This window comes from Rana temporaria, chromosome 8, assembly GCF_905171775.1.
Source record: "Rana temporaria chromosome 8, aRanTem1.1, whole genome shotgun sequence".
Classification (NCBI taxonomy): Eukaryota; Metazoa; Chordata; class Amphibia; order Anura; family Ranidae; genus Rana; species Rana temporaria.
This window is the reverse complement of record NC_053496.1, coordinates 110323804-110346713: the sequence shown is the minus strand read 5'-3', so window position 1 is coordinate 110346713 and position 22910 is coordinate 110323804. Positions and strand designations below refer to the sequence as shown.

General features: G+C 45.7%; 1 protein-coding gene across 4 annotated transcripts in view; it reads right to left on the bottom strand.

Annotated features, from left to right (window-relative positions):
• Positions 1-22910, bottom strand: part of TBATA (thymus, brain and testes associated) — a 54491-nt gene that overhangs the window by 8573 nt on the left and 23008 nt on the right. For all 4 annotated transcript variants that reach the window (XM_040320502.1, XM_040320501.1, XM_040320504.1 and 1 more), the window contains 5 exons: positions 16321-16568; positions 12869-13033; positions 5233-5318; positions 1542-1691; positions 356-437 (listed from right to left, as the gene is read on the bottom strand). In XM_040320502.1, coding sequence (XP_040176436.1) covers positions 356-437; positions 1542-1691; positions 5233-5318; positions 12869-13033; positions 16321-16568 — 731 coding nt within the window. The remainder of the gene's footprint in view (positions 1-355; positions 438-1541; positions 1692-5232; positions 5319-12868; positions 13034-16320; positions 16569-22910) is intronic.

Here is a 22910-nt window from a genome sequence, read left to right as displayed (position 1 = left end):
ATGTGAACCAGACCTGTAAGTCCATTTTATTTCACTGAACAATAAAAGAGGATTGCTCAGAGCTGGATTAACTCTGTGTGGCAAGACTGGGCACAGATGATAGGAAATCTTATACTCTACACTGTGACATAAAAAAAAATTGGGTTTACATCCACTTTAAAAGTGTATCTAAAGCTAAAATGTTTTTCAGTCTTGGATAGCGCTGGCAGGTTAAAATCTGTTGGGTTTCTATTGCTGACTGCATCTCCATTAGGGAGGTCTCCCCTAATTGTACCGATGACCACCATATCCAAAAGCAAGGGAAAACCAAATAAAATTATGAAACAATTTTTCTATTCCTTTACTCTGTTCTCACCTCTTTGGCCAGCAGACAGAAGCCACTGTTGGACGGCAGACAGAGAATCTGTTTGTAGAATCTGGCACAGTAACTCCAGTACCTGTCAACACACGAGAGAGACACGTATCACTATTCCAGGTCACTGTGACCCACATCTGTAAATTTTGCTTGTTTTTTTTGCTGCTTTTTTGGAAAGCAGCTAAAAGGACATTTCTGAGTATTCCAATAAAGGTTTAGGGGTTACGCAAAGCCTCCATGTCTGGGACAGTCTGAAAACGTTTTCTGAGTACTCTGCTGCGTAGAATTTGAGGGTGATTTACTAAGATTGTAGGGCCAGATCCACGTACCTCGGCACATATATAGGCCGGCGTAGCGTATCTCAGATACACTACGCCGCCGTAACTTAGAGCGGAGGTTCCTTATCCACAAAGAATTTGCGCCGTAAGTTACGGCGGCGTAGTGTAAATGTGTCGGCGTAAGGGCACGAAATTCAAATGACTAAGATGTGGGCGTTTTTTATGTTAATTCAACTTGACCCCACGTAAATGACGTTTTTTTTAACGGCGCATGCGCCGTCCGTGGGGGTATCCCAGTGCGCATGCTCTAAATCACGTCGCAAATAGTCAATGCTTTCGACGTGAACGTAATTTACGCAAGGCCCTATTCGTGTACGTTTTACGCAAACAACGTAAACGACGGCAAATGTGACGCTGGCCCGTCGTCCATACTTAACATTGCGTACGCCTCATAGAGCAGGGGTAACTATACGCCGGAAAAAGCCTTACGCAAACGACGTAAAAAAACGCGCCGGGCGGACGTACGTTCTGAGAATCAGTCGATCTAGCTAATTTGCATACTGTACGCGGAAATCAACGGAAGCGCCACCTAAATATGCACCTATGATCCGACGGCGTACTAAGACGTACGTCAGTCGGATCTAGCCCACATTCAGGCGTATCTTGTTTTGTGAATACAAAACAAAGATACGCCGGCGCATCGTAGAACTTACGCTCTTCGTGTATCTGGGCCGTAGTATCCAGAATCTGGAACAACTGTGAAAGCCAACCAACCAGCTTCTAGATTATATTGGCAAAGCTTATTTGAACAAGTTGAAGCTAGAAGCTGATTGGTTACGATGCACATCTGCACCATATTCTGTCTGCTACAGTTTTAGTTCATTTGGTGGCTGTTCCTTGTAACTCACTAGAATTTCTTGGTCTTGGAAGAGTGTGTTTTCATGTTTCCCTTTGTTGTGTTGTTTTCTGGAGGTACGCCTGGTCAAGCCTCGGGAGGATGCAGGAATGATACGTCCGGATTCTGCTGAGTACTGTGTGGACCTCCGTGGTTCCTCCTTCTGACGAATAAGTCAGGGTTATTATTTATATTATGTGCATACATTTCCATATGCCATTGTACTGTATATACTGTTCACTTTAATTAGCCATTCTTTAGATAACTATATTAAAGCTACTACCACTGACTTCCCCTTTTGAAAATGCCACATGCATGGCTCTAATGATAATTCAGTATTTAAATATTATGTCATTGATATAGGACATAAATGCAGATCAGGAGTTTTCATTTTGTTCTGATTTCACTTGCTGCATACTTATTCTGCGTCAGAAAATGGGAAGTGTTGATGCCAAAGGCAACCAGGCAACTGGCATCTTAGGAAGAAGACTAGCAATATCAGTCATCATCATGCTGTCTATTAGGCTGTTGCCTCAGGTGGCAATCATGGTGGCACATGGGTGATGACACTGAGGCCATAGTGTCCATACTGGCCTCTGGCAGCATTAGCCCCCAGCATGGACACTTTTGGCAGCCTATAAGCTGTTGTACTGCAGGTATCCTTGTACTGAATTTGTGAGACCACATTTTCAGAAGTAGAAGTTAGCAATGGCAGGAAATGCTCCTCTCCCAATACATGTTTCCTTCACAGTGTTTCCTAACCCAAGAACAATAATGTAGTGAGGCCCGAAATGAAAAGAAGCAAAGACGGAATAACGTAGTGCCGGGCATGCCTGGGTGGAAAGTAGAACAACAAGGGGTTAAAAGGGACAGTGTGAGGGAAGGGGTGTGTCAGAGGAGAAACTAGTGAGGAAAGGGGGTGGAGCCCTATATATAAAGGGGGCGGGGCACCCAGGAAGTCAGTGCAGGAACGGGAATACACTGGAGGAGGCAGTTTTCCCACCCACCTTCCCCATTTTTGGGTGAGTTTTGTGTTGTGCGTTTGTTTTCTTTTCTTTCAGGTTCAATGGCAAAGGTTGTCATGACAGCGGTGGTGGTGTCCTTGGTCTTTGATGGTGGCAGTTTACAGATGTGATGGAAGTGGTGGGGGGCTCATCTGGGGGAAGGACCCCTCTGGGGTTATTCCAGTGGAACGGTGTCTGCTGGAATACGGTTATGGTTGCACTGCGGGGAAAAAGGGGTTGTCTCCGAGCTGGTTATACGGCTGGAGGCCTGGTATGAAAAAGGTACCGCAGTGTAGTGGTGGAAAATAAAGGTTAAGCCGAGATGCCGTCAAAGACCAACAGGCTGGTGTTAAAAAGTTGTTTTGGTTACAAAATGTTATTTAATAAAGATTGGAAATATTTAATCATTTAATTAATTAATTTATTAATTAATTGTTAAAAAAATAGGCTGTTATGGCCATTTTACTCCAATATCGGTGTCTCTCTTTACTGGTAAGGGGTAAGGGTTAAAGTGGGGATATGGTAAAAAGGAAAGGTTGGTTTATCTAGACTACACTAGTCAAGTATATTTCAGCTTATCCATCCTTAGATGTGATTTTCTTTTTACATTTTTTCCCCTTTATTTTCTTTTACCTGGTATTTCTGCAGGTAACATACTTCCTGTTCTAGGGTGTAAATGCCCAGCGCACTGTATCTACCAGCGGGAAAGTATGTTAGGACTACAGAACACCTCCTCCTCTCCTCATCTCCCTAAAGCGGAACCTCAGTAATTTCCTGACGTACTAATTTCTGTGCCCCTCGAGCACACCAACTGACACTCCCCCGGCTAGTGCTCTCATGGGACCCCAGGTGAATGTGGGGCCCCCGTGCTGTGCACAGGGGTGCCCGGTCAGTAAGACGGCCCTGCTCATTGGCCCCCTGATGACTCATCCTTCCTCCCTTCCTGGCAAACTCTCAGGAGAGTGAGAGAGAGAGAGAGAGAGAGAGCTGTGCATGATGTCATAAGCCTAGGCTAATGACCATACAAGAAACAGGAAGTGGGCTGTATAAGGTATTTACTGGCAGAAAAAAATAAAAAAGTTTTACTGTCCAAAGTTAAAATAGCAAGGGAAGAAGATTTATTAGGTCAAAAGATGAAAAAATGAGGAGAGGAGGAGGTGTTCTGTAGTCCTAACATATTTTCCCACTGGTAGATACATCCCCCTTCTTTTCTCCCCCTCCTTCTTTCCCCCCCTTCTCCCCCTCTATCCTTCTCCCCCTCTATCCCTCCCCCCTTCCTTCTCCCCCTCCTTCTCTTTCCACTCCTCTCCCCCCCTTCCTTCTCACTCCTCTCCCCCCATTCCTTCTCTTCCCACTCCTCTCTCCCCTTCCTTCTCCCCCCTTTTTCTCTCCCCCTTCCTTCTCCCCCCTCTTTCTCTCCCGCCTTTCTTCTCTCCCTTTCCTTCTCTCCCCCTTCCTTCTCTCCTCTTCCTTCTATTCTCTTCCTTCTCTCCCCTTTCCTTCTCTCCCTTCCTTCCCTCTTCCCCCTCCTTCTCTCCCCTTCCTTATCCCCCCCTTTACCCACCCCTTCCTTCTCTCTCCCCTTCCTTCTCTCCCCTTCCTTCTCTCCCCTCTTCCTTCTACCCCACATTCCTTCTCTCTCTCCCCCTTTCCTTCTTCCTGCCCCCTTCCTTCTCCCCCCCCCCCCTCCTTATTCCCCCCTTCTCCCCCTCCTTATTCCCCCCCTTCACGCACCCCTTCCTTCTCCCCCTCTCCTTCCCATTTGCCAAAAAAAGGAGAACAAAGGAGGATCATGGGACATGTAGTCCCAAGGACTGGCAAGCCCCAGCAATCCTAAGAGGAAAACTGCAGCCCCCAGCATGCCCAGCTAAAGGGGAGGGAGAGAGAGCCAGGATATAGGTGGTAAGTGACACGCTGAATCTGGTGGCAGGGGACAGGTGGCAAGTGACACACTAAATCTGGTGACGGGATGGGTGGCAAGTGACACGCAGAATCTGGTGATGGCATGGATGGTAAGTGACAATCTGGTGACAGGTGACGATGGCAAGTGACACACTGAATCTGGTGGCAGATGACAATGGCAAGTGACACGCTGAATTTGGTGGCAGGTGACGGTGGCAAGTGACATGCTGAATTTGGTGACAGGGGACGGTGGCAAGTGACACGCTGTAAAGTACAAATATTGTACTTCCATTCTTGGGAGTAGGTGCGTAATTTAAGGCAACCTTGTAGAGGCCCCATAGCATTACTTTGCCCAGGGGCCTATGATGCTATTAAGATAGCCCTGCCAATGAGAGCTGAAGGGCTGAAGGTGTACCTCTGTGTAAATCCAGGAAGTGAACAGGCAGCAGCTTTAGCTGCCCACAGTTAAAATGGTTGCAGCCAGACTAAGTGGAGGAAGATTTTTGCAGCATATTTGGCAAGTACAGAATCACAGTATATATAAAATAATATGCAAAGTGGTTGGAGGGAAGCTTCAGAATGGCAAAGATGTTTTTATTACAGATTATGTAAGCAGTTCCTCTTTAATGTAGTGAGCAAGTGTTCTGTATTTCAAAGAGGTGACCTCATAAAAGCATTTGCGATTATATTCCACCCTTCAGTATATCAGCAGTTATGTAAAATAAAAGTAGTCTTTGCATAATTTATTTTTTTGCTATTAAAATAAATGTAATTCCCATTAAATAAATAAATGTATACCTCTTTCTTCTCTGGCTTTTTGTCCGCAACAGCAACTTTTGTAGCCAGCTCTCGTAACTCATCTCGCCACGCTTCAGATATGCCACCTGCAACAAGAATGCAAACCATACAAACACTTGCACTGTTTAAAATGCTGTACATAAGAGAATACAAGAACAAAAATAAACTCTGAACCATTTGAACACTATGGGCCAGATCCACAAAGCAGTTACGCTGGCATATCTATTGATACGCCGCGTAACTTCTAGGTTGCTCCGGCGTATCTTTGTTTTGTATCCACAAAACAAGATACACCTGAAGCTGGGCTAGAACCGACTGGCATACGTCTTAGTACGCCGTCGGATCTAAGGTGCATATTTACGCTGGCCGCTAGGTGGCGCTTACGTTGATTTCCGCGTTGAGTATGCAAATTAGCTAGATACGCCAATCCACAAACGTACGTCCGGCCGGCGCATTTTTTTACGTTGTTTCCATATAGGCTTTTTTCGGCGTAACGTTACCCCTGGGTCTATGAGGCGTACGCAATGTTAAGTATGGACGTCGGGCCAGCGTAGAATTTTCCATCGTTTACGTCGTCTGCGTAAAACGTTTGCGAATATGGCTTTGCGTAGAATTACATTCACGTCAAAAGCATTGGCTTGTTGCGGGTTAATTTGGAGCATGCGCACTGGGATACCCCCACGGACGGCGCATGCGCCGTAAAAAAAACGTCATTTACGAGAGGTCAAGACGTATTAACATAAAACACGCCCACAACTTAGTGATTTGAATTGCGCGCCCTTATGCCGACACATTTACACTACGCCGCCGTAACTTACGGCGAAAATTCTTTGTGGGTACGGGAAATACGCTGTAAGTTACGACGGCGTAGTGTATCTGAGATACGCTACGCCGGACGTAAAAAAGCGCCGCGCTACGTGGATCTGGCCCGATGTTATCAATTTAATTACTGTTTATTGTTACTGAAAATAGGATTTTAGAAATAATGTGGGAAAACCTGTCTTCATCTAAAAAGATTATATCATATAGCTGTTTAAATTAATTTTATTTTATTATGGGCAGGTCTAAAATATATACAGATAAAGTGTTACTAAACCCACAACAGTAAAATCTGTCTGTATATGCAGAATAGTATGTTTGTTATACTCGCTGGGAAACTTAAGGGGTTAATTCTCTGCATTGTGTAAATAGGCCATTTTATCCTGTATGCACAGATCCTTCCCTTCTTGTATTGTCTATCTGGGGAAAACCAGCTAACACACAGGCAATAGCCAACCTGCACATGCTCAGTTGTGTCTTTTATGCTGGAGAGAACATTTCCTTAAGCTAGCCAGGTCACATGATATTGACATCACACATGTGGGCATGTATATAGGCTGTAGTGGAAATCTCCTCCTACCTAAACTCTCAGCACTGAAACTCTGCAGCTTATCATTGACAGTGGTATACAGTTCATCCAAAAAGGTATATAGCGGTAATTTTTTAATGTAAAAAATATGATTTATAAGCTGTGGGCACTGTGGGGGGGTGGGCAGATGAACTATTTTCATATTACTGGGTTTAGTAACAGTTTAGGTAAATGCTGAATATTGTGTACTAATATATTTATTTTAGCCACCAGGTGGAGCTCTTTGCTCCTATTTTATGTTTTGCCTTACAGTCTCTATTTACAGGCTCTTGAAAAAATTGCATTGTTTACAACTAAAGTTGAAATGTACACACAGATTAATAAGTCACAAAAGTTGATCTGTCCTTGTAAAAAAATATACAAATGCAAAGTTCAGCGCAAGTAAAATATACAAAACAAATCATTAACACTTATAAATTCATATTCAAATTTTTGTCATAACCCAAAACAAAATGTATTCTTAATAAATTTACAAAAAAAGTATATTTTTGTTTATTTTAGTAGCACCGAACCTTGCGCTTGTATATTTATTTACTAATAGTGTCAATCACTTAAAGGGGCAGCTGCTTATATTCACAATATATGATAGCTTGTTTGATTTTGCATACACACTAAGGTTGGCGCCACCTCAAGGGTATATTTTAAGTTTAATGATCTGTCCTAGTGACTTAAGCCAGCCATTGATGGTTCGAATCTCGTAAGCCATGTATGGGCATGCTGATTGTACCCAAGTTCATCAATCAGAACAACTTGGGCACAACCAGCCTGTCAGATTTTATATGCGATTATTGTTAGCAGCTATTATATATTATATATTATGTTCTCCTTGCGGGGATGTCTCCCTCTGACCCCTCCCCTGCCGGAAAAACTCAATAAATAGCACAGCAGGAGGGATTCCCCCATCAACACTGACTGGGTTGCAAATGTTAATTTTGGCAGCAAATTTCGATTTAGTTTTAGTCTTAGGACTAAAATGGCATTTACAGTATTTTTTTCGCTCCGTAAGACACACTTACCAATACTTACCAAGTCGTTGCCCAACTACTACCCCACCCGTCGGCATGTTACACCGGGTCGGCTGTGGTCCAAAGGTCATGGCTGCAAAAGGGAATCAGCCAGTGCCATCTCCTGGAATTCACAGGGGGGTCAGACTGGTCTGCAGCAGCAGAGACCATCCTGTTCAGGCTGGGAAGAAGAAGCCCAGGATGCTTTGCAGCAGGTGGGCAGGCCCAGTGCGTGGGGAGACACCCACGTGGTGACATTAGGTGAATCACTGCGCACTGGGTCTGCGCACTGGGTTCGCTCACATGCTTCTATAGTGTACCCGCATTGGTCGCCGCATCAGTTCCTTCCAGTTACTCTCCTTGGTAATCAGTGCCTGCCCTGCATAGTCTATGAAGACAACATTACTAAACTCAAGTAACATAACAATTACTGTACTAAGCACTATGAATACTGTAATTAACCACTTAAGCCCCGGACCAATATGCTGCCTAAAGACCCAAGGGGTTTTTACAGTTCGGGACTGCATCGCTTTAACAGACAATTGCGCGGTTGTGCGACGTGGCTCCCAAACAAAATTGGCGTCCTTTTTTCCCCACAAATAGAGCTTTCTTTTGGTGGTATTTGATGACCTCTGCGGTTTTTATTTTTTGCGCTATAAACAAAAATAGAGCGACAATTTTGAAAAAAATGCAATATTTTTTACTTTTTGCTATAATAAATATCCCCCCAAAAATATATATACATTTTTTTTTTCCCTCAGTTTAGGCCGATACGTATTCTTCTACCTATTTTTGGTAAAAAAAATCGCAATAATCGTTTATCGGTTGGTTTGCGCAAAATTTATAGCGTTTACAAAATAGGGGATAGTTTTATTGCATTTTTATTTTCTTTCTTTTTTTTACTACTAATGGCGGCGATCAGCGATTTTTTTCATGACTGCGACATTATGGCGGACACTTCGGACAATTTTGACACATTTTTGGGACCATTGTCATTTTCACAGCAAAAAATGCATTTAAATTGCATTCTTTATTGTGAAAAGGACAGTTGCAGTTTGGGAGTTAAACACAGGGGGCGCTGTAACATTTAGTGTTCACTTAGTGTGTGTTTACTACTGTAGGGGGGTGTGGCTGTAGGACTGACATCATCGATCGAGTCTTCCCTATAAAAGGGATCACTCAATCGATGCGCCGCCATAGTGAAGCACGGGGAAGCCGTGTTTACACACGGCTCTCCCCGTTCTTCAGCTCCGGGGAGCGATCGCGACGGAGCGGCTATAAACGAATAGCCGCGCCGTCGTCCCGGATCGCTCCCCGAGGCTTACCGACCGCCGCATGTAGCGGGGGGGGTCCCGATCGGACCCCCCACCCACGTCAAGCAGAGCACGTACAGGTACGTTGATGTGCCTGTCCGTGCCATTCTGCTGACGTATATCTACATGAGGAGGTCGGCAAGTGGTTAACAGTGACTAGGTGATTAGCCACCCACTGCAGGGACCAGGTGCCAGCCCAGTCACCCACTGCTGGGACCGAGTGCCAGCCCAGTCACCCACTGCCAGGACCAGGTGCCAGCCCAGCCACCCACTGTCAAGATCTGGTGCCAGGCTGCCAGCCCAGACACCCACTGCCAGGACCAGGTGCCAGTCCAGCCATCCACTGCAGGGACCAGGTGCCAGATCAGCCACCCACTGCAGGAAACAGGTGCCAGCTCAGACACCCACTGCAGGAACAATGTGCTAGCCCAGCCACCCACAGCAGGGCCAGGGACCAGGTGTTAAAGCAGAAAGGATGATAAAGCAGAATCCAACTGAAAAAATGATAAGAGAGTGGAGAAAACAGGAAGATCAGCTGCAAAAAGCAAATAAAAGTAAGCACACTTTTTGTGCAAAGTGGCCACAGTTAGACGTGGACATGAAAGAATGGATCACACGTCACTGGAATAATGGCTTCTCAGTCTCTACAAAAATTATAATATATGAAGCCAAACGCATTTCTGGAGCAAAAGGCAATCAGAATTGTACTGGATCTCCATTGTGGTGCTACAGATTTATGAGGCAATGTGACCTTGTTATGCGCACCAAGAATTGCGCAAAAAATGCCATAAGAATATGAATCTAAGATTCTGTCTTTTCATAAATTTGAAATTGATACTAGGAAGAAAAATGGGTTTAAAACTGTCCAGAATTGGAAATATGGATGAAGTCCCGCTAACCTTTGATGTGCTATCTAATAGGACTGTTGATCTGAAAGGTGCCAAAACCATAACCATGAAAACCTCGGGACATGAGAAAACACATTATACGGTTGTGTTGTCCTGCTGTGCAGACGGCACCAAATTGCCGCCCATGTTAATTTTCAAAAGGAAAACATCTCCGAAAGAAGTGATTCCACGAGGAGTTGTTGTGCATGTTCATTAGAAAGGATTGATGGATGAAAATGCAATGAGAGTATGGGTTGAAAAATTGTGGTCCAAAAGTCCTGGAGGGCTTCTGAAAAAACCTGCCTTATTATTGCTTGTCCAGTTTAGAGCACATATTAGCAAAACTACAAAAAACAGCTTTAAAGGACAGTGTTTTGATAGAAATATTCCCTATTTTGGTGGCAATTGAACTTTGGGGCGCTTGTTTTCAAAACAGGCGAATCCTCTTTAGTACAGACAATAAAGGTGTTATGTATGCATTAAATTGCTTATCCTCAAAGTCTCCGCCAGTCATTGTTCTGCTGTGGCATTTAATTTTTAAATGTTTGAGTCTGAACATTTGGATTAAAGCAACATTTATACCCAGCAGAACAAATGACTTGGTGGACGCTTTATCTCGTTTTCAGGTGGAACGTTTCACTTCCCTGTTGCCAAACGCGGGCCTGTTGGGTTTGACTTGCCTGAAGTTCTTATGGAAACTAATTTGAAGAAGGTTTTAATCAATGTGTAGCACTCTATTGCCCCCTCCACCGTGGCGGGATACCAATCAGCTTGGTGGTTATTGTAGTGATCTAATTGTTGTGCATTTGGTGATCTCAAGGTGTAGTGTCCAGTCCTCTTAAATAATTGATATCTTAGATATTATATGATGACTATAAATTATGTTGTTTCGCAGCAACACACCAGGCTCTCCAGAGAACGCAATTTTAATTAACTTCCAATAACGAACAGAGTCCAAATTCCACAGATGATACAAATCCAACAGAGTATATAATTCAAATCTCTTCCTAGACATGTGCCATATTTCTCAGTCACAAGACCAGACTGAATGTCAGCTTGACTTTCTCAAATACTGGTCTCACACTGGAGGGAGTGGTTCCTTCAGGTCAACCAACTGAATGAAAACTTCCCCAAGTCTAATTACCATCAATAAATACTTCCTTATGTATGTAAGGAAGTACCAGGCCATCTCACACACCTAGGTAGTCTTAGATAAGATTAACACATCAAAGGGTCCTCAGCTGTTCCTTTGATCAGTGTTTGACCACTAACCCATTTGGTCAGAAAACACCCATTGATGTGTAACCTTGAATGCCTGTAGTATACCATGCCATACATATAACACAATATTTTAAATACCTAAACATATATATTAATATTACAACAGTTATGGACCTCCTTTTTGCAAGAGCATGGTGTTGCTGATACCTCGGTTTCCAAAGGTTTAGCTCTGTTATTCTTGAACAAACTTTTCAGTAAAAACTTCTCCTGGTCATATGTGAATAAAGTTTTTTCGGGAGTCTCTTTCTATCTTAAATTGAACAATCCTCCTTCTCTTTGCTGCTCTAAGAATCTCAGAGCTAGTCCCTCCAGCTAAGCATAAAAAAGGGGGACTGTAATGGGAGGAAGAGTTGGTAGGTGAGGCTACAGTTAAAATCCATATTAGACAGTCAAAAACGAATTAAAGGATTCTGGGTAGTGTTAAATGTTTGTAGTAATTCACTGCTTTGTCCAGTGGCATCATTAAAAGATTACATTAGGCATAGGCCAGCGGCTAAAGGGCAGTTTTTTGTACATTTTGACAGCTCTCCTTTAAGCAAATTTAAATTTTTACAGGTTTTCAATAAGTGCAAACATATTTTAGGTTTGGACAATGGAAGTCTGATGTTGCATTTCTTTAGAATAGGGTCAGCCACTGAAGCAGCCAGACTAGGTCTCAGTGAAAGTTTGATCAAGAAAATAGTAGATGGAAATTGGATAGTTTCTTATTATATGTTCGTCCTAACTCTTTGTTTGAATAATTTCAGGTCCCCAGAAAATAGTCTGGATTATCAAATTGTTGGGATTATTGGGGTTAAAAGAATATATGAAATATGGGAATTTCCCCCAATGGGGTTTTTAGGCAGCTCAATTAATGAATTGGAGACAATGGCCCGGATTCACATACATCGGCGCATATTTATGCCGCCGTAGCGTATCTTCTTTACGCTACGCCGACGCAGCGCAGAGAGGCAAGCACTGGATTCACAAAGCCAGTGCTGCCAAATCTGCGCTGGGTTTCCAAGTCGTAAGTCGTCGTAAGTGGAAGTGGGCGCCCCCTTGTTGTTAACTCTCAAACGGCAACTGTCATTTTCACAATAAACAATGCATTTTAAATGCATTTTTTTGCTGTGAAAATGACAATGGTCCCAAAAATGTGTCAAAATTGTCCGAAGTGTCCGCCATAATGTCGCAGTCATGAAAAAAAAACACTGATCGCCGCCATTAGTAGTAAAAAAAAAAAATATATAAAAATGCAATAAAACTATCCCCTATTTTGTAAACGCTATACATTTTGCGCAAACCAACCGATAAATGCTTATTGCGATTTTTTTTTACCAAAACTAGGTAGAAGAATACGTTTCGGCCTAAACTGAGTAAAACATTTTTTTTATATATATTTTTGGGGATATTTTTATAGCAAAAAGTAAAAAATATTGTATTTTTTTCAAAATTGTCGCTCTATTTTTGTTTATAGCACAAAAAAAAAAAACGCAGAGGTGATCAAATACCACCAAAAGAAAGCTCTATTTGTGGGAAAAAAAGGACGCCAGTTTTGTTTGGGAGCCACGTCGCACGACCGCGCAATTGTTAGTTAAAGCAACGCAGTGCCAAATCGCAAAAAGGGGCAAGGTCCTTTTAGCTGCATTTTGGTCCGGGTCTTAAGTGGTTAATAACAAACATGTATTGCCATGGTTCCATTGACATGAAATGCCATTTTTTCTTTTATATACATTGTACGGACATATTTCATGTTACACTCACCTGAAGCCAGATATGGAACTTTGTTACTGCGTGGATCTCCTATAGGCAGACTGGGAACCCCCAGCAGGTTAGTAGGGAGCTGGTTCTTCATCATAGGATGAGGATACAGAGGGGAGGTGACAGACCAGTCATCATTCACAATACATATAGGGATCCCATTAAGCCCTGCAGCAAAAATAAATGATGTAACTAAATGAGTGAACCTACAAAACAAACTCATTATCTATCAATTCATCCTGTGTCAGGTAAGTATTCTTTTTGTACCACTAGAGGGAAGTAAATGACAATAGAAAGGTCTGAAATGTAACAGGAAAGAAACAGCAACTTGAAAATTTTAGTGATTTAAGAAAACCACCAGCCAAACCATTACTTCAGCTCTGTGGGTGGGTGGGGAAAGTGCATGTTCCCAACCCGCAAAGACACTTGCTGCATTTTAGCAGACGTGCAGGGATGCCATTAGTTCTTAATAGCACCCCAATGCATCATCAGCTGTGGCGTGATTTTGCCCACACCAAATCACATAATGCCACAGCACCAAGCAATGCAATACAGTGCGATTTCAAAAAGGGGCGGTGATGTCTTTCTCTCTGTTTCCCGCAGGTGGGGCAGCCCATTGAAATCAATGAGCTGCATTACCCCTGAAATGCATGTGCCAACACGTACACAAAGATGTCAATGGAGCCTAAAGAAAAATTACAGACAAGGCAATATTTCCATACCGTGTTTCCCTGAAAATAAGACCTACCCCGACTTTCAGAAAGGGCTGCAATATAAGCCCTACCCCTAAAATAAGACCTAGTTTAAAGTGCTGGTAAAATACTAGAGTCCACTCTATTACAGTGTTATATAGTGTAGACTGTGTGTGTGTGTGTGTGTGTGTGTGTGTTTATGTGATCTAGTTGTGCCAAATACCTTCAGTATAGCGCTGACCTCCCGCTCCTCTCAGCTGATCTCACGCTGCTCTCCTCTCAGCTGTCAGGTGGGAACTCGGGCCCCCCTCCCTCTGCATTCCTTAGAGCTGGGAAGAGACCTCCGGCAGGCCATTAAAGCGCTGTGTGAGCGGCGCTCAGCTGATGTCACGCTGCTCTGCTCGTCTGCTCTAATGCAAACCGTCAGGGGGCCCCCCTCCCTCTGCATTCCTTAGAGCTGGGAAGAGACCTCTGGTGGGCCATGGAAGCGCCGATCGGCGCTCAGCTGATGTCACACTGCTCTGCTCTTCTGCAAGCTGTTAGCGGGGGATCTTGGGCCCCCCTCCCTCTGTAGTGCACAAAGAGGGAAAGAGAGCTCCAGGGTGTTACAGATGCGCCCAGCACTTGAAGAAGGTATGTGGCACAATTGAATTGCAGAAATACACATTTTGCAATATGTGGTGCTGTGGATTTTAGGAATTGACAAGCTTTTTTACACAGTTCCACAGGGGATTTCTGACAGGCAGGGGGGAGAGAGGACAGCACATGGCATGATAAGACCTACCCCGAAAATAAGCCCTAGTGTGTTTTTGGTTGCCCAAATTGATATAAGACACAGGCTTATTTTGGGGGAAACACAGTAGTAACATTGGTCCAGCTTGGACCAATGTAACTAAGCATATACCATACCTGTGAGATTCCCCTAGAAGCTGGAAATCACTTTAGTAAGCATTGCAACTACAATGATCTCCACTATCCTCTGGTTCTTGTTCTGAGTGGCTGCCCTATTGCATTGTAAATACAGGAGGCTGCTCACATGGCACAGGCGCCATTCAGGGAACACTTTGCATTTTGTCAATGAATGTAAAGCATTCTCTGATTAGATAAGGTGGAGAGGCAGGGCAGTGATGTCACAATCTCCATCTCATCCAGAGAATGTTTTGCATTCATTGAGAAAATGCACCGAGTTTGATTTACTAAAGGCAAATAGACTGTTCACTTTGTAAGTGCAGTTGCACTCCGCAAGAGAAATTGCACCAGAGCTTGGTGAATTAGGTGAAGCTGTGCTGACTTCAATCATCCAACTACGTGCCAGCGTAAATACAGTTTTTTTATTTTTCACCAATATCACCAGTGCCGACCCCGGACCTCTAGCGATGACTCTGGCGATACAGCAGCATGGTGGGCTCAGAATTCGGTGGCAAGCTGCATCTCTGGTGGCAAAGTAACAAGCTGCATCTTGGTGACAAGTGAGCACTGCATCTCTGGTGACAAGTAGCAAGCTGCATCTGGTGACAAGTAGCAAGCTGCATCTCTGGTGACAAGTGAGCGCTGCATCTCTGGTGACAAGTGAGAGCTGCATCACTGGTGACAAGTGAGCACTGCATCTCTGGTGACAAGTAGCAAGCTGCATCTGGTGACAAGTAGCAAGCTGCATCTCTGGTGACAAGTGAGCACTGCATCTCTTGTGACAAGTAGCAAGCTGCATCTGGTGATAAGTAGCAAGCTGCATCGCTGGTGACAAGTGAGCACTGCATCTCTGGTGACAAGTAGCAAGCTACATCTGGTGACAAGTAGCAAGCTGCATCTCTGGTGACAAGTGAGCGCTGCATCTCTGGTGACAAGTAGAAAGCTGCATCTGATGACAAGTAGCAAGCTGCATCTCTGGTGACAAGTGAGCGCTGCATCTCTGGTGACAAGTAGAAAGCTGCATCTGATGACAAGTAGCAAGCTGCATCTCTGGTGACAAGTGAGCGCTGCATCTCTGGTGACAAGTGAGCGCTGCATCCCTGGTGACAAGTGAAGACTGCATCTCTAATGACAAGTGAGGGCTGCATCTCTAAAGACAAGTGAGTGCTTCATCGCTGGTAACAAGTGAGCGCTGCATCTCTAGAGACAAGTAACAAGTTGCATCTGGTGACAAGTGAGCACTGCATCGCTGGTGACAAGTAGCAAGCTGCATCTCTGGTGACAAATAGCAAGCTGCATCTGGTTACAAGTGAGCGCTGAATCTCTGGTGACAAGTAGCAAGCTACATCTGCTGACAAGTGAGTGCTGAATCTCTGGTGACAAGTAACAAGCTGCATCTCTGGTGACAAGTAGCAAGCTGCATCTCTGGTGACAAGTAGCAAGCTGCATCTCTGGTGACAAGCGAGCGCTGCATCTCTGATGACAGGTAACAAGCTGCATCTTTCTTTCTCTCTACCTCTCTTCCTCCCTCCATCCCTCTCTTACTTTTTCCTCCATCCCTCTTTCATCTCAGACTCTAACCACACCCCCTTTAAGCCACACCCAATATTTAGTTTAAACCACGCACATTTGTTCAGCGTGCCACATTTTTCCTCCCCCTGCTATGCCACGCCTACACATGAATCCCACACCCCCTAATTATAATAAGACTCCACCTACAGACAAAAAAGTGTCCCTATAAATTTTTGGACAATGTTGTCAACTATTCTTACAATGGTCCAAGCTGAAACTTTTTAAATAAGTGTGTATGTGTGTGTATATATATATAATACATTTTTTAGACATCAGCATTACCTTGAATATGTGTGACCCGATGAGGATGGGGATTATGCCTTGAAAAGAATGAGGGCTGGCTGTAATTGACATATTGAGAAAAGCTTTTAGTCGCTGGTCTCATTGCTTCATCACTGAATCGCAGAGGGGTGTTCTGGGCAAGATTCTCCAGTTTTTCAGCCAGGGCAGCAATGTCTTGGGTTTTAAAAGTGCTGGAGATGGGATTCTTCATCTCTTCCATCTTTTCTTTTGAAGATTTATGATTAGCGCTGTTGTGGAAAAAAACAAAAGCTGTAACTGACCCAAATATCGTCACGTATTACTGAGTGTGATGCAATGAATATGTAACAGTAGGATTTGCTTTGCAGTAAATATAAAGGAGCATTCAATAAACAAACTTCTGTTACATTAGTGGGCAGCCACTTTCTTTGATACATGCGGATGCTGGGCAGACGGACTTTAATGCCAAACCGCTGAATATACAGTATGTGTCCATAAGGAACAGTTTTCCATGCTGAGACCGTGCTCACTGCGTGCTCCAAACACAGCAGCTAAGATCTCATGGTACACTCCCTATCCAATCGGGAGCTTAGGATCATGTGACCGATGTGACAGCCACTGCCTCCCAGCATTTAGATTCTCCTAAAGAGACGGAGGCGGGGCTGGGTGAGGGTTAAAGCGGATGTGCCATGGGAAAAAAATATTAAAAGCCAGCAGCTACAAATACTGCAGCTGCTGATTTTTAATATTAGGACACTTACCTGTCCTGGAGTCCAGCGCCGATCGCAGCAGAGGACGATTGGCTCCCGCTGTGTGCTGAGAGCCGAGTGTTCCCAGCACACAACGGGGGGGGGGGGTGACGGGATGTGACGGAATGCCCGTCTTTTGCCCGTGAATGCCGGGCCGGAAGTGGGTGCAAATACCTGTCTTTAGACAGGTATTTGCACCCCCCTCCCCCCTGAAAGGTGTCAAATGTGACACCGGAGGGGGGGAGGGTTCCGATCAGCGGGACTTCACTTTAGGGTGGAGAACCGCTTTAATGCTAAATGGCTCCTTCTTCCATACAATGCTTTCAAAAACAACAAGAACAGATATGCAAACGGCTTTCTTTACTAGAAAATGAAAGGATAAGTTCACCTTTAGTGCATGTTAGGCCTCGTACACAAGAAACTTGCTGGGAGATTTTTTTTGCCGAGGAAACCGGTCGTGTGTACATTTTCATCGAGGAAACTGTCGAGAAACTCGACGAGCCAAAAAGAGACCAAGTTCTCTATTTTCTTGACGGGAATGGATAAAATTGGCTTGTCGAGTTTCTCGACAGCCTAACAAGGAACTCGACGAGCAAAACGATGTGTTTCGCCTGTCGAGTTCCTCGGTCGTGTGTACGAGGCTTCACATGTTCCATCCGTTTTTAGGGTGGAACATTTAACATGTTCCAGCATCTGCTCTTCTCCTCCTCCTCCCCCCGATCCTCACCCTCCCTGGGGATCTTCTCCCCCCACCCGCTGTCACAATTTAAAAACAAAGCCCACTCGGCTGTGTCATTCATTCATTTACAATATCTTGTGAATGAATAAACTACAAGTACAATCATACTTTGCTGCTGAGGGGTTGTAGTTTTCAATGAACTGCTGGGGGGGGGGGGGTGTTCTGGTGAGCACTCTCTTAGTTCATTGGGTGCAATGCTCTGCTGGCTCCTTAGAAAGATATATATAATAAATACAGTGGAACCTTGGATTACGAGCATAATCCGCTCCAGGAGAATGCTTATGATCCAAAGCACTTGCATATCAAAGCGAGTTTCCCCATAGAAGTCAATGGAAACAAAGATAATTAGTTACACATTGACTTCTATTGTATGCAGTACCACATGTCGCCAGAGGTGGGGGGTGCCGGAGAGATAGCTTGTATTGCGATACGCTCATTAATTATGTTAAGGCTCTTTCACACGGGCAGGTCCGCCTGCCATTTTTTTTGGCGGACCTGAACGGGCACTCCGTGCTGCGCTATGGAGCCGCGGATGTCAGCGGTGAAATGCCGCTGACATCCCACCCACTCCGATCCGCCAAAGTGTGACGGAGGGAAAAATAGGATTTTTTGTACTCACCGTAAAATCCTTTTCTCTGAAGTCCATGGACGGACACAGCTCCTTAAATCTTGACAAGTGGGTTATGTTCCCTGTTTACAGGAGAGGACTAGGCAGAAACATGTTAAATAGTTAAATACATGTTACATTAACAGAGTTGAACAGCCCCGCCCAGGGGGCGGTCCCTCCAGACATAACCCTCCTCACTGCAGCTTGCAGCCTCAGTTCGTAACAAGCAGTACAAACCTAAAAAGGAGGGGTGGGAGCTGTGTCCGTCCATGGACTTCAGAGAAAAGGATTTTACGGTGAGTACAAAAAATCCTATTTTCTCTTATCGTCCATGGACGGACACAGCTCCTTAAATCTTGACAAGTGGGACGTCCCCAAGCAGTGTCAAAAAACGAGGGGTGGGAAATATATCAGTAAAAACAATTTTAACTTCACCCCAAAACAAGCAGAGCTCCTCAACGGAGGAGGTGCAACTTTAAACAGCCGCCGGCAAAAACTAGCAGCTGAAAAAAACATCATAAGATGCACTCACAGCAACCATGTAAATTCTGGAAAAAGCGTGAACGGACGAGCAAATCGCCGCCTCGCACACCTGTGAGACCGACGCATGATGTCGGGAAAAAAAAAAAAAAAACCCAGGAAGCACCAATTGCCCTGGTCGAAAGTGCCGTGACCGGAAAGGGGGGCCCGGCCTTAGGAGCATAGGCCTGTATGACGGCCTGCCCGATCCACCGAGAAATGGTGGTCGACGAGACCGCCAGGCCCTTTTGTGGACCAGACACCGACACAAAAGAGAGTCAGAAGCTCCGAAATGGAGCCGTAGTAGGCTGGTATACCCGCAAAGCGCGTACCACGCCTAAAGTATGAAAGGCCGAAACCTCCTTCGGAAGAAGGGAAGGTCGCGGGCGCACCATCACCTAATCCTTATGGGGGATCAAGCATGGCGGCTTGCAAGACAAGACCGCCAACTTAGAAACCCCTCTAACAGAGGTAAAGGCCACTAAAGGGGCCACCTTCTGAGATAGTGTCAAGAGAAAATCTCTCTGATGTTTCCAAAAGGAAGGTTCCTGAAGAACCGAGAGCACCAGAGTCAAAACTCATGGGGGAAGAGATGGGCCAAGAGGGGAAAGTATATGACAAACCCCTTGCACACAAAAAAAGGGGACCCACCAGGGAACGGGCCGCAAAAAGGCCACTAAAAGAACACAGCCAAGGCTGAAATCTGCCCCCAAACGGTGCTTTAAGCAATTTTTAGATCCAATCCAAGCTTTAAAAACAGCAGGACCCTGGACATTGAAAGTACGCCCGTGGACGTCACTCCATCCCTTCGCACCAAGAGAGGTGCGACGGTAGATCCTCCGGAAGAAGACTACGGTGCCCTGTTGAGATGACCGAGTCAGACAGACCCTGGTCACCTAAAGTCTGGCTTCCAATAACCATGTTAAGCAAGTCAGTGACTGTACAACAGGAGGAAGTATGGGACCTTGAGACAGGAACCTCCTGCCCTGGCAATCGCCAGGGTGCCTCCGCTACCAGGCGCCCGATATCAGCGTACCAAGGACGCCGAGATTAATCTGGAGCGATTAGAATCATCGGGATCTCCTCAGCATCCACTCTGTGGAGCGGCCGAGGAAGCAACTACCATGGAGGAATGGCAAAAAATCACCGATACAGACAACACAGGGCCACCAGCGCGACTGACGCGTCTGTACAAGATCACTAGACCTGGCCACTAACTGACACCCTTGCGGCGGAGACAAGCTGCCAGGAGATCCATGCCATGTGAGGCTCACCTCCTGCAAGGGAGCCGAAACACCCCAAGCACAAAGACCAGTCGCCCTGGTCCAGCATCTGGCGACTCCAGTAGTCCGCCTGCCGGCATACCTGATGGTAGACTGAAGCCACGGCCGTGACGTTGTCCGGCTGAAACCAGATTGGTCGACCACAAGGAGAAGCATAGCCTGATCGCCTAAAATAGTAGGACAATGAACAGTAGACAGCACCTGGTATTCCCAGGCGGTCTTCCACCAGGCACTAGCCAGGCCCGACCCTGGGTAGCTACCGAGACCAGACACATTCAAGGAGGTGTGGTCATAGGTCCACGCAAGTCCAGCGACTCAGGGCCGACTGGACCCCCCAGTTTTGTGAACCTCCAGGTTCACAACCCGTGAGCTGGCATTCGTCGTAAACACCGACCACTGGAAGGAAGGAACAACTTCCCGGACCGAAGAGTCGGGAATCTCTGTCACCAACTCAGAGAGACTCTGACTAGGTGGCGCACAGGAATCTAATGATACCCACAGACCCTGAACCAGCAGGCGCCCGGAGAGAAGACCGATTGCGTGATGCCAATACCTTCTCCGCAGACTGAAGAGTCTGCAATTTCTCCAGGGGAAGAAGGACCTTTGCCACTGAGGAGTCTGGATCAACACTAGATACTCCAACGCTGAGTCGGAACCTAGCATGCCCATAATTTGAACCCTGGGTCGCACACATGTAGGGCAGGCTTGCTGCCACTGAGCTACACTTTCTGGCCTAAACGTTTAACATCCACCCGAATCTTCGGAGGGTCTGAATGGGAATAACCCATCCACTAGGTCGGAGACAGAAGCTGCTCTCAGAAGAAAGTCGTCAAAGTAGCCAATGAGGCAAAGCCTCGCTGTCCCAACAAAATTCAAATAAGTGCGAGCTCCTAGCTGAAAACCCATGGTGCTGACGCCAGATCAAAAGGGAGGGCCACAGGCTGACAGAGACCCTTCTCTCATCAGAAAGCACAGAAAAAAACACTGTGACATGTGCAAAACGGGACATGCATGTATGCGTCCCTGATGTCCGAGGACGTCAGGACATCCCCCGGATGAAGCGCAGCTACCACCGAACAAATGGATTCCATGCGGAACTACCCGACGTTCACAAAGGTATTTAGGGCCTGAGGCCCATAGAAAACCCCAAAACTCTCGTCCTGCAGGAAAGGTAAAATTACCTTGCAGCTTAGCAAATCCCACACTGCCCAAGGCAGACCGACGTGCCGGGAGGGGAAGACACAAGGACAGAACTTTGTTCTGTGGATAGGAGGAAACCCTATCTAGTACTCCGAAGAGACCACCTCGCAGACCCACTAGTCGGAGAGCAGGGAGGTTTCACTGAATTGTGAACCTGCAAGCCGCCCCTCCCACCTAGAGACAGGGAGGGAAGGCTATATACATTGGCAGGATTTGGGTGCCGGCGTGATCGGCTTATGCACCCAGGGACAGATTAGTCCCCCAGCTGGGCCTTTGACGGCCTGGGAGGGTTGCCCCTAAATAATACACACACATAGTGTGTATGTATATTATGTAGGTGTATGCACACATGTCTTTGGAGGAAACCGGAGTACCCGGAGGAAACCCACACAGACACAGGGAGCGACAATGCAAGCTCCAGGCAGATTGGCGTCAGTGTGCAGATTCGAACCAATGACTCTTTTGCTGCCAAGTAATGGAGTTAAGCACTACACCACCGTGTGCATAAAACCATTCTGAAACAGACGCCCTGGATAACAAGGGCGCAGCATTCAATGAAGCATCACAGACCTATATGAGGCCCTGGACCAGCTGGTCCGCTAGGCTAATAACCTCAGGAGAGAGTCGGTGCTCCTCCACTGTCTGGTGCAAAATGCTCACTCTGAGTTGTATACAGCACTAGGGGTCAGGACTACTCCAAGATGGCCGCCGAGCGTTCAGAACGCGGCCACAGGAAAAAGGCCAGCACAATGTAAGCTGCGCCATAGCGTGGCTACGACAAAATGGGCGCCAATGGGAGTTTTCAATGTAATTGAAAAATCTCCCAAAAAAATAGCGCCAGCGACCACTGAGACCCCAGTGTAGTGGCCACAATAGGCCGCAAGCCAGACCCCAGCATGGTAAACATGGAACGGGTCAGTACTTCGGATCTTCTATCAGTCAGATCCATACATGTGGGGGTTCCCGCCCGGCGGTGAGGGACAACAAAAGCCCTCAGTGGCTTTTCTCATTCCGCATCTCAGAAATTATCAAAGAAGGGCACAGAAGGAAAAAACCTACACAGCGGTCTGATTTGTGTGATCCAAAAAAGACCGAGCCCTCAGCGGAAACCCAGCTGCACTATGCAGCTTAGGAGAGTCCCTTGCAGCAGTAAAAAGCGCACCCATAAATGCCTTATTCTGCCTTTCTTTTTTTTTTTTTTTTTTTTTTCAACTAGGTACCTAGTCCATGGCTCCATAACAGAGCATTCCCCGGGGAATAACGGGGGAAGGGGGCACTCTTTTACCGCCCGCCCGCAGTCCACCCCCACCCTGGCACAAACTGTGTCCAGGACTAACAATAAAAACTCTGTGGGAATCACAGGTGCTAACACCTGCTGCCACCACCAGCATGTGGGGAAGGACCCAGATACTGACTCCAATATTTACATATAGTGTGTATTATAATATGCACACCTGTCCATACAAATAGACAAAAGCTCCTAGAGCCCTATTCAGGGCCTCTCACCCACTTGC